The sequence below is a fragment of the Phyllopteryx taeniolatus genome, chromosome 1 (genome assembly GCF_024500385.1).
Source record: "Phyllopteryx taeniolatus isolate TA_2022b chromosome 1, UOR_Ptae_1.2, whole genome shotgun sequence".
In the NCBI taxonomy this organism is placed as follows: Eukaryota; Metazoa; Chordata; class Actinopteri; order Syngnathiformes; family Syngnathidae; genus Phyllopteryx; species Phyllopteryx taeniolatus.
In genome coordinates this window covers 26851747-26864465 of record NC_084502.1, presented here as the reverse complement: position 1 = coordinate 26864465, position 12719 = coordinate 26851747, and the positions used below count along the sequence as shown (strand labels likewise).

The following is a 12719-nucleotide window of genomic DNA, read 5'->3' as shown; positions in this document are numbered from 1 at the left end:
TTTTTTATTTTTATTTTTTAAATGTATTCTCTGTCAATTGACTGTCGTACTAGAGCGGCTCCAACTACCGGAGACAAATGCCTTGTGTGTGTTTGACATATTTGGCAAATAAAGATGATTCTGATTCTGATGTGTTAATTGCCCTCTATGAATTTTTTTGGACACAGTGGACTGTTTGCTAATTCTCACAGTAGAAGAAGCCGACTGGGGAAGACTGCATTGAAAGCTAGCCCAAGACGGAAGTTGAAGGAGACTACCGTGTTGGCTTGGGAATTATCCATTTTTAATACCTTCTTATCTGTTTGCCATTTTACCATGGCATACTACTCTTGTTTCTAATAGTAATCATTTACAAAAATAAATACACAGACATACATTGTAAATGTACCCTAACGGTTGTTTTCCTTCAAAACAAAATAATTTGAGAGGGGAAAACATTTGATATGAATACAAACTTAATATTGAAATCAACCCTAAGATTATAGAAAGGAAAACTGTCTTGATCTGTAATCATTTTATTTTTGTCAACAGAAAAACTGGCTAACTTTACAGTAGATATTGTACTGTATATAATCAAGCTCTTGCAGGAAAGCCTAAAAGTTATTTAGGATTTGTGCTTCCCTTTTGTTAATTCTGTCTTTAAGACGTACTGGTTGTAAGGGTTGAATTTTATTTAGTAATCATCATAAGATGATAAAGAAATGTGGCCATATAGCAAACAGTACAGACGAGTCACTATGGTAGCTAACGTTAGCAATGTAGCTAACGGTATTTAGGTGCTAAATTGTTGATGAACTGTGGCTGTGCACTTCTAGCATGTTGCTAGCATAATGTTACATCACTTCTTCCTAGTACAGCATTGACAACATATACGATAGATACTTACACTTCCTTAAGGTGATCAAAAATTGAATATTGTATTCTTAATGGCTCTGCTCAGTGTGATGCGGGGGGGAAATCACATCTGGGGGCATTAGCTGTCACTCAAAACAAATTAGCCAATGAGGATGCATTCCTCATAAAGCCCACCCATCTGAGAGGTTTGCACCAAAAGTCAGTGAAAAAAACAAACGTAAAACAAACTGTAAGTGGGGGAAAAAAACAAACGCAAAAATGTCGTCATTGCGAGCAAAACAATTTTGCCACGTTTGCAATTTCCAAAGTTTTGAGAATCTTTTCACATTTGCGATTTAAAAACTTCTGTGTGAATCTTTTTCTGATTCCATTGGTGGCTGACTAGTGAGCACGTCTACTTCACAGTTCTGAGGACCCGGGTTCAAAACTCCACACACTCCTGTGTGGAGTTTATGTTCGCCCCATGATTGCGTGAGTTTTCTCCGGGTAATCCGGTTTCCTCCCACATCCTAAAAACATGCATGGTAGGTTAATTGAAGACTCCAAATTGTGAATGGTTGTTTGTTTATATGTGCCCTGCGATTCAGGGTGTACCTCGCCTCTCGCCTGCAGCTAGCTGGGATCGGCTCCAGCATACACGTGACCCTAGTGATGATAAGCGGTGTAGAAAATGGATGAAAACACAAACCACATGGGCCACAGGAAGCTTTTGCTACCAGGAACTCAAAGTTGCTGGGCTGGAGAAGCCCTTATTTTTTAACAGGCTACAATATGTAAATTCATGTTGTGATAATGTTGTAATGTTTTTTTTTTTTTTTTTTTTTTTTAAATATACATGATTTTTACACTTTTGTTGTCATTCATTTGGATGATTTATTTTATTTTTTTTAAACTGACTGATTTGTCTTTACTCTGCTTCCACATAGGAAGGCATGTCCGTGGAACTGAGGAAGTCTTCGGAGTATTCGGCCCACCGACTCACAACCTCCCGAGTTGAGAGGTCAACACTATATACACTGTTGACGGTGCACTGCCTCCCCACCGAGACGCCAGATGGTGGGCCACAATTCCCTCAAAGTCGTTCTCTGTGGCCTCACCGAACTCCTCCCACGCCCGAGTTTTTGCCTCAACGACCACCAAAGCCCAACAGGACTCCTTCTGCTTGACAGATTCCCTCGCCACTGGTGTCCACAAACGGGTTCGGGAATTACCACCACGACAGACACTGACTACCTTACGTCCACAGCTTTGGTTGACCACCTCAACAATGGAGGCCCACTCGGACTCAATGACCCCCGCCTCGCCCGGGACGTGGTCAAAGTCCTGCCGCAGGTGGGAGTTGAAACTCCTTCTGTCAGTGGACTCTGCCATACATTCCCAGCAGACCCTCACAATGTTTGGGTCTTGGCTCTTTGGGCCGTGCCTGGCTGCGCCCCATGCGTGCAAGCCCAGCCACCAGGTGATCGCCATCTTGCCGCACCTCCAGAAGGGGGCGCCGGTGACCCGCTTCTGGGCAAGTGATGATCTAAAATTAGTTCTCATCATAGGGTGTTCAGAGCCATGCTTTGTGCAGTCCCTAGGACTTGTATGCCATTAAAGCGGCATAAAGCCCCAGACAACTTAACTCCTCGGATCAATGGGACACACAAACACCTCCACCACATTCAGGGAGTGTTGCTTCCATTTACAACCCAGGCTCAACTGAACTCATACTCAAAATACAAAGATTTTTGTCCCTCAGTTAAGAGATCACTTCAACATACTTCCTTGACACCAATCTACATATTTCGTATTAGCCAAGCCTTTGGCGCCATCTTGTGGCATTAGAGCGAGAGCCCAAAAAACGGGAATGGGTGAATAGCAAACTGACTTGGCAAGGATTCACTGTATTTTGTATTTTTTTTTTCATGGTTATACTTTTATGGATGTATGCCAGCATATGCACTGACTGTCACTTCCACAGCAACCCATGCAGACAGGTCAGTACAGAAGGCTGAAATGTGGGTGCAACAAATTTCAACTGGGCACTTGCAAATGACAGGAGATCTTTAAGAGTGGCGTTCCCTCCAGAGCGGGAGATGATCACTCTTCCACATTGAAACTGCAAGTGAATCTTACAGCTTACAAGCCGTCGCTTGGTCAAGGTTTTCTTACGAGCAAGCTTCAGTTAGATCGCCGCTCGAATGACGCGGGGGAGGACAGCGACATTGGCCGACGCACTTTCAGCCACTTAGTGAATAGTTCAATAAAATCCAATTAAGCAAATTAAAAAATGACACTCGAAAGTAGCATGGAGAAGACCCTCACACTGAACCCCCTTCTGACATCACTCACTAGGACACACCCCCTTTAAGGCACACCAACACAACACAAAATGCTACTGTGTGTGTGTGTCTGCGATTGGCTGGCGACCAGTTCAGGGTGAACCCCGCCTCTTGCCCGATGATAGCTGGGATAGGCTCAAGCAAGCCCTCGACCATAGTGAGGAGAAGCGGTACAGGAAATGGATGGATGTGTGTGTGTCAATGCCCTGATGTGCCACCACATTACATGGCTAGTTACACTTTATACAACCTTTACATTGTTTTGCTTTATTATTGTATTTCATAATACGGTGACGGCGGCATGGTGGGCGACTGGTTAGCACGTCTGCCTCACAGTTCTGAGGATGCGGGTTCAAATCCCGGCCCCGCCTGTGTGGAGTTTGCATGTTCTCCCCGTGCCTGAGTGGGTTTTCTCCAGCCACTCCGGTTTCCTCCCACAACCCAAAACCATGCGTGGTGGGTTGATTGATGACTCTAAATGGCCCGTAGGTGTGGATGTGAGTGCGAATGGTTGTCTGTCTGTATGTGCCCTGCGATAGGCTGGCGACCACTTCAGGGTGTACCCCGCCTCACGCCCGAACATAGCTGGGATAGGCTCCAGCAGCCCGTGACCCTAGTGAGGAGAAGCGGCTCAGAAAATGGATGGATAATACAGTGAACAGATTGTCATTTCTATTAATTTCAATCGGAAAAGTTGATTGGATATATGAGTAAATTGAGTCACAGGCTTGGCCACGGAATGAATTAAACTCATAAGTAGAAAGTATCACTGTGTTTTTCTTTTTTTTTTAATTCTCTTCCAGCGCCTATATTAATTACGCCCTCTACAGGTTGCCATCAAGTATCAAACTCATTGTGCTACCAAAGCTTCAAGAGACGAAGCAAGCTGTAAGTGTGTGTGTGTGTGTGTGTGCGTGCGTGCGAGTGCGCCCGTGTTTGAGTGATTGTTTGGTGGGGGTTGATGACTAAAAGTGAATAACAGCAAGCAAAGTGTGGGTGTTGCAAAACGCCCACAGTTGCTACGTCCCTCTACACAACATAACCTTGGTGTAACAAATGTCAGACCAAATGATTTACCAAATAACCAGGACAGAAATAAGTGTACAGTAGTCATCATTCCCATGCCATCGAACCATCCATCCATCCATTTTCTATACCGCTTATCCTCATTAGGGTAGTGGGTTCGCTGGAGCCTATCTCAGCTGACTTTGTGCGAGAGGCAGGTTTCATCCTGAACCGGCTGCCAGCAGATCACAGGGCACATACAGGATATGACAAACAACCCCTCGCACTCGTATGCACGCCCATGGACAATTTAGAGTCATCAATGAACCTAACACGCTTGTTTTGGAATGTGAGAGGAAGCTGGAGTACCAGGAGAAAACCCACACAAGCAAAGGGTGAACATGAAAACTCCACATAGAAAGGCCAGATTCGAACCCTTAAACCCAGAACTGTGAGGCAGACGTGCGAACCGCTTGGCCCACCGTGCTGCCCCTTCCTACCTTCCAACAATACAAATGACACAGGCCAGCATTGACCCAAAGGTGTGGGGGATCAATGCGAACAGGCAGGACCCCTCTTACTAATCTCACCACTGGGAAGTATTCTTAGCAGGAACAAGGATGCAAAAGGGGTAATATTAGGTACACGTGGCTGTCGGCAGGAGGAGGAGGGGAGCGCATTAGTTCATGTTGGGGGAGGAGGAGAAAGAAAATGGAGGCCGTTCTGCATCGACCCTTTCATTAGAGCATTAGCAGTGTTTCTCGACCTTTTTTGAGACAAGGCACATATTTTACATAAGAAAAATGGCAAGGCACACCACCAGACAAATATGTCACAAAAAGTGGATACGTACCTATTTTCCCTTCTGCCGCCTTTTTGGTTTGCTTTTCACTGTATGTCACTGGTATAGATAGATTATCAAACATGTTATTTGTAGTAAATAAAATGCTTTTTGACGGATTAAGTGAAATAAACAAATTTTCCACAGCAAAATGAATGATCTCCCACGGTACACTGACGAGAAACACTGGCCTAGACTCAATGTTTCCAAAGGCACAATTTGACATTAGAAAAATCTCATGGCACACCAATAGCGCTGAAACCATTCATCAATGTTAAGATTTGATTCTTATTCCAATTTTTGGCCAATGCTGCGATACGCAATTTGATTCTACATAAATTCATATCATAAATCTATTTGTGATAAAATTCTATATTTTTTATAAATATGTCTTATATTTATCGTAATATTATATTTACGATACAAATTTACAATATTATAAGCTGTATCATTTTAATTTATTACTATAAAAATGTTTATCGACGATGCCTGTGTATTCTTTTGTGCCCAATTCAATTCATTCGGAAATGATGTCGTCAAAGGTGCATTAACATGTTCGACGTCATCTGGGGAAATTTTCTGAAGCACTTAAGGCAAACAGTTTGAGTTTTGTCAACTATGCGATTTCCATCTGTTCTCAACCGTGTAGCCAAAATGCTCCAGTACTGCTGACATAAATGAGCTTGGAGGGTCTCCAATTTCAGGGTTATTAGTTGAACAAGCCGTGATTCTCCTCTCTCTTCCTCTGCACTTGAACAGAACGAGCATCTGCGGTAACCACAGTTTTGCTCACTCGGGTCAGATGACTGTCACCAGAAACATGACAAGCAGATGGAGGAGGCTTACTGAAGAAATATATCTTCAGGCTTATGCTTGTTTAAATTAGCTTAAAATAATAAGAATAAGAAGAAGATTGGTAGCACTGTGAGCTCATGTGATTGTATCTGATTGGAGGCACAAACCTTTGGAGCTGGAGAGGCGTGTCATGTTTTTGGTTTCAATTAATCTACTGTATGTGTACACACCACAAAACAAATGATCACAAAAAGTACAGTGAACCCCCACATCATCTTCTGGCCAAAGATTGCAGGGAAGAGCTTCACTTAGTCATGCCATAGCCTTGTCTAGTGGAAATAAGTGCTTTGCCCCCATCTTGGAGCATCTTTCGTCAATTACTTGCAGATTTTCCCTGTTCGTGGCATTTCTCAGTCCCTATCCCTTACGAATAGCGGGGGTTTACTGTGTTTAAGGGGGAGTTGCAGTTTGTAGCTTCACTTGACGAATCCTTCCTCTGAGCCCACCCGAGTCTCTGACCAGCGAGGCGCCCCTCACTGATGTGCACGAGCGAGATTCTCCAACGTGGCCATTCATAATGGCATGCAATTATGAAAGTGCGTGGTTGTAATAGTCACAGAGAGTGCTGCCCAGCTTCAACAAAATAGCAGCGCTAGTAATGCAAGCCAAGTATTAGCACAGTAAACAAGCCAACATTAGATGCTCATGTTGATAGCATGGCTTAAATCTAAGCGTGAGTGTTACTGTCACACCATTTATCATTTCGTATCGGAAGTTTTATTTTTTGCAATGTACAATCAATTGAAGAAAACAAATCAAAAAGAGGGCATATGTGGGCATTTTTTCCATCATGTACATTCCAAAATAGTCATCCAAGCTCCTGAAGCCCAAGCTAACAGGCGAGCACAAGTCTGCGGGTATATCCCGATGACTGGAGTGTGACCGACAGTGTACAGCAAATGATTGACAATTCGTTGGTCACGCTTTCTGTCTCTGATAGGTTGAGCTTCCTCGGGTGCGGTGGTTTCTTAAAAAAAAAATAATAATAATTTTAATCAAAGATTCAAAGCTCCCCTTTAAATAATTATGGATACACAGGCTAAATATACCTTCCTCCATGTAGTGGAAAAGCAAATAATTGTTCTGCCTGTCACTATATGTTGCTGGCATAGATAGATGCACAAACACACCTTATCTGTAGTAAATCATATATTTTTTTTGGTACCAATTAAGTGATTTAGGATGATGAAATTGGCACGTCAGATGATCTCTCACAATACGCTGGCTGGGAATTACTGGTGTAGAATTATTACTCTTCCATTTAGGCAATGAAAAAGACCAGCATCACAAATCCACTGAGCAAGCATTAGTGGAGTTAAATAACATTAACATCCACACCATCACACAGTCCAGAATTTGAACCGCAATGAAAATGATGTAAATGATAAATATCACATTACCTAAACTCTGGACCTATCTATCTATCTATCTGATGCACATACAGAGTATGATTTATTTATTTTTTGTCTGTTGAACAACAACGTTGTTTATTTGTTGTAGTTGTATACAACCGCACTGTATCGCAATGACAGCAATATGTAAAATGATCTTAGAAAAGGCAGGATATTTGGCGCATCTCTCGTATTGGATATCATTATATTGCGCAAGTGGTCACTGATGTTGTGGCTCCAAGCATACGCAGGATGGAGTGTGAAATGCCAGGCGCGCAACAACAATAAGAATTGGACCAACTGTCGTCAATGCAGCAGACTGAAGAGTTCAAGGGCAGAATGTGGAATGTTTCGGACTCACCATTGAAGTTCAAGAGGGGCAGAAGCCCTCCAACTCCATCACTGATGTTACTCATGTCGCATGTCCAGCGATATTTCCACGGCGCTCTTCCTCCTCCTTTTCACAAAGGTTGTTCCCCCCCCCCCCCTTCTTTTCCCCAGTCAAATGAATGAGCCAACCTTAATTGTGCGCGTCCCTCTTAGTCTCCACAGACAGTTGACCCGATTGAGCGCGCGCACCTGTCATGATTCATCTTCGTTTGCGTGACACCGACGACACAATAACCGAGTGCGCCGAATTGATAATACACTAAGCAAAATAAATATTTTTGAAAATTGAAAATAATGACACGGAGCATGTGTGGTGGGGTTCCTCACTGAATGGACTGAGTAGGAGCGGAGCGACGCGCGCGCAAGGAGAGAGATGGGCGTGTGACGTCACCGACGTGCCACCTTCACCAAACCTCGAGAGTTTCATGCAGTGCGGCTCAAACTTTTCATCACCTGAAATATGCGATCAATGTTCATCACAACGAGATGGGTTTTATTCCTAAAAATATATAGTTGGAGGTCACTGTAACTGTCTCAACATTAAAGGTAGAGTTTGCAATTTAAAAATACACACAGACGTTGTCATATGTTAAAACTGTATGACCAGTTAGTAGAATATTAAATCCCTCTCTGGCCCCATCTTATACCTACAATTACATTTTAAGAATTATTTTAAAGACCCTGGAAAGTGACAAACAGTATCTTACAGTAAATTTGACACACCACAGAGAAAAGTATATTTAGCAAGCTTGCCAATTTTGAATGAATAAAACAATAAATAAATCACCAAGTACATAAAATAAGGCTCCAAAATCATGACAAATAGAGCGCACGTTCCAGCTGTAGGATGGATTTGCTGGAAACATGACCTGCTCGACCTTCACCTGTCAATCAAATACGTTCGTCCATACAGTATGTGCTTACATGTCTGTAGTCAGCTGCAGGTTGAAAAAGGTGTGCCGCTTCATAAACAGTTAACGTTCCTTTATGCGGCTCTTTTATGTGGGGACACACACAACAACAACATGGAACGAGGAACTGATCTATTACACGACCCCGCCCTTAGCTCCTGCGCTAGCGAACATAAGAAATAGTCAACTTTCCCATAAGTGTCTCTGTTGGGTGGATATACGGGCTAACGACTAGCGGCCGGCCAGTTCGCAGTGGAACCGTCCAATTCGTCATCCACTCGCTCCGTGTGGTTTTATTGCTAAGTAATTTGCAATTACGGGCTGTTTGGTCCTTGCACGACCGGTGTCAGAGTTTGGTTCGCTTTGCCGGCAGTAAGTCGGATTCTCCCAGCCCCCGAGAAGAGCTGGTTGAAGTGGCTGGGGAGAGGGAAGTCTGAGCTTCTCTAATAAAGCTACTGACCCAGAAAGTCCACATGCATCATTGGGCTAGTTTTTAGCCCCGGTCCAAAAAAATCTAGACAACTGAGGGGCAAAGACTTTATTGCTACATCTCAACAATTCAGTACAGAGGTTTTCTCAGTCACTGCACATATTTTCAGTGCTTATCTTTAAACACATTATTAGAAACAAATCACAAAAATGACTTTACAGAGTCTTTCAAATGTAACCCGCCACAACAAGAACACCCTATTAGAGACTGTTGTGGCAGAAAGCAATACCGAATAGTGTTAATCATTTTCTAGTGCACGCACGCACATACTCAGTCTGCCACACAGTCTCACACTACAGCCTGGCGCTGAGTTTTATTGGGTGGATTATTGAACTTTGGTTAAAAAAAAAAAAAGTTAATCGAAAGAATTGGACAGCTCTCGAGACAAATCAAGGGTAAACGTACTGTATGTTAACAGTGTTGCCTTACACAGACAGCTGCATCACTGGGCTTGGAAAACCACCGTCAACTTAACCGTTCTCACCGGGTCATCAGGTAAGTTGACCACCTCTCGTATTTTTATTTGATTGTGCATTTCCAAAAATACAAAATCAAACCAGTAACATTTCATGTTTTTGGGAACACGGAGCAGGAATGAAGTGACGCTCCATTCAAATCTTGCTAGCAGTTGGAAAACTGCATACTACACTGTGCTTAAATATAGCAAAATGGGGGAAAAGATTCAATTAAATGTATTGCAAATTCAAGTTAAGTAAAACAAATAAACCTAAATGTTTAAAAATAAACTGTTGTTAAAGATTAAATGCAAATGTACTGAAAAGTTAAATACAACTGAACTGTACTTTCATACCTGCGATTGGCTGCGATCATATGTGGTGAAAATTCAGACATAGTTAACATGTTCAGCGAGGGACTGGATAATTCATTGACTCTTTTGTTGCTCAGATTAATGGCAAAGACGTGGTCTTTGACAGTGAAATGTACGTTAGCTAGCAGACTAGCCATTAAATTGAGCATTTTTCTCCTCTTAAATTCAAGGTCAGCAAAGGCCCAATTGTTGGATGTCTCTGAAAGATTATCCGCCTGTGCCCTGTACACATCAAACCACTCCCAAGCTAGCCCAAATGAGAAAAAACAAATGTCTTTGGAGAGGTGCTTCGCATACAGAAATGGGAAAAGGCCAAATGCTGAGACAGAAGAAAAGCCTACAACTTCCAAAAAAACAAAGCAATATTTCCAGTCCGATTTAAAATATGGGTTTATCGCTACAGGTGATTCTCATGCACCAATTCCTCTCTGAATAATATGTGGCGACAGGGTCGTAACTGCCCCCCAAAAAAGCACTGAATACTTTGACGACGATAAGTAACTACTTCAGGAGTCATTGTCTTCCATTACCCCAAGATGGTACGGGCTCGTTGATGAGAACTGAGGAACGGGATTGTGACGACTCCATTTCGAGTAATGGTGAGTTGTGTTTTTAATAATTGTTCTTTTATTTGTTTGCATGCTGGGGCCTCATGTAAAAAAGGTGCGTACGGACAAAAACAGATGTACCAGTGACATGACCGTGGAACTGTGCGGTGGCTCACACCAACTGCATGGCTGGCGTACGCACGTTTCTGCAGCTTTTGGTGCTTTGGCGATACTTAGAGGTGATGCTGGGAAACTGTTCTCATAAATCTGCACACCAGAGACACTTGAATAATTAGCACTGATGAACAATTCGTGCCCGGCAACATTTGATTTCAACAATGCAATTGAGGCAAGGACTCAGAATTCCTTTGTTAACCAGTGTATTTAATGAACCACTGATATTTGTGAGGACACCTATCAATTGATCAAGGCGATCATTTATGCCGCCTATTTTCCTCACAATCGCTATGTGACTCCAGCACATGCACTGAAAAAAAAGACCCCTTTGAATTTACTTCATTTGAACATGTACATCAGTTGCACAGGACTAAAATGTGTTAAAATTGACATAATTTACCCCTCCTCTCCCCAAAAAAAACCATGATTTTTTTTTTGTCAGTGCGCATGTTCTCTCCTGTTTATTAAAATAATAAATTGAGTAATCAAAAAGGAGTCCAAGTTTTTGATATCCTCTTTGATATGCTGATGTACTTCTATTTGAATTCAAAAGATTTATTACAAATACCACACATACAACATTTACGCATGAATCTTTATCTCACAGGGCTGAGTGTTTGTTATGAGTTCTAAAAATACATGGTATTAACCTTGTGGGGTGATCATAATCAGCCAGATGTCCTCCCATCAGCCCTGAGAGAGCAGCGTCACCCATGATTGCAGCGATTCTCTCCTTGAACGGGGTGAGGCCCTCCGCGCCGGTTCTTCCGCCTTTTTTTGGCCACACTTTGGCGGTGGGCAGCTTTCCTCCGCTTCACATCCACCTTAATGTCTGACCACTTCTTTTTTAGTTCAGCGTGTGTGCGCTATCCTGTGTTCACAGCATTGACAGCCGCACACGCGCTGTCCCATTCGTGCCAAAGAGGATTTTCTTGCGTGCCTCCACTTCATTGAGCAACTTCACATTCAGAAACATTATTTTTCTTCATTACCTTGCTCATTTTCCTTTTTTTCTGATCATGCAGAGATCGGCAGCTCAGGTGCAGGGTTCATTTAAATATGCTTTTCATATTCAAATATGGGCGTGGACAGGGAGCAGTCGGCTACTCCAACATGTGTGCTCATTTCCACATTGATTGGAATGTACGAACGGAATTTGCTTGGATTCATGAGTACGTAAAGTTTCATACATCTGAATATTTTTGTGCGTACAACGTTTTCTGGATTTGAGTGTACGCCATGTTTTAGGAGGAAATCCACGCAAGTCTTTGTGCATGAGGCCTCTGGGCCTTCATAATATTGCTTTACGAGAAACCGATCTGCGGTGCAAAAAAAGGTTGGGGACCACTCCCTAAAAAGAAGCCTGCTAGCACTGTTCATCTGGGAGCTACCAAGGAAGCATAAATACATTAGGGAGAAATAATGAAGTGCAATCACAGTCAAATAAAATATCAACTGAAATAAATTACAACAAAGTTTCTAAGGGTTGCCGATTAAGGTGCACGTGTACGGTGCAATTAGTTGGTTGTCGCTGTCCCTGAGTGGCACGTGATCGCTGTTTTCCCATCTAAAGTCTTCATTGGAGCTGGTGTAGAAGATATGTTGTCAGCACAATCCAAATTTGAGAGGCTGCTTGTGACAAAAAATAAAAAGCTTCAGTGTGACATAGTCCTTGTAATTCTTTTTTAAGTCGATTGTGATTTGTCTGTTTTTACAGAAAGTCAACATTTTACAAGTAAAGAAATGAGATTTGGCTGTTGTCTGAGAAGTCAAGAAGTCAGAAGTTACTGTTAGTTTTTTTGTGTTTCCGGTGTGTGTGTGTGTGTGTGTGTGCCTAATTTCGCTGTACCTTAAATTAGTGTTTGTGTAGTGATCACCCTGTTCATGTATCAGTAGTGACGAGCTCATTGCAAATTCGCTACAAGTTGTTGGTTGAGCAATGAATGAAACTCTTCTAAACTTGGTGCGAGTCAATATTGTCAAAATAGCAAGCGCAATGAAGCTCAATGTAATGGAGCAAGAGCGTTCCTTTCTATCAAACAAACTGGAGTACGTGTAGAAAGTTTGTTGCATATTAATTACTACGACAAGTAAATTTGATCT

The 12719-nt window shown here is 42.4% G+C and overlaps 1 protein-coding gene across 1 annotated transcript in view; it reads right to left on the bottom strand.

Moving 5' to 3' along the window:
• The window catches only part of chrm4a (cholinergic receptor, muscarinic 4a), a 55118-nt gene extending 47144 nt beyond the window's left edge, over nucleotides 1-7974 (bottom strand). The window contains exon 1 of the mRNA XM_061784405.1: nucleotides 7633-7974. Within this exon, the coding sequence (XP_061640389.1) occupies nucleotides 7633-7687 (55 nt within the window). The 5' untranslated portion in view covers nucleotides 7688-7974. The remainder of the gene's footprint in view (nucleotides 1-7632) is intronic.
• Nucleotides 7975-12719: the final 4745 nt, after the last annotated feature.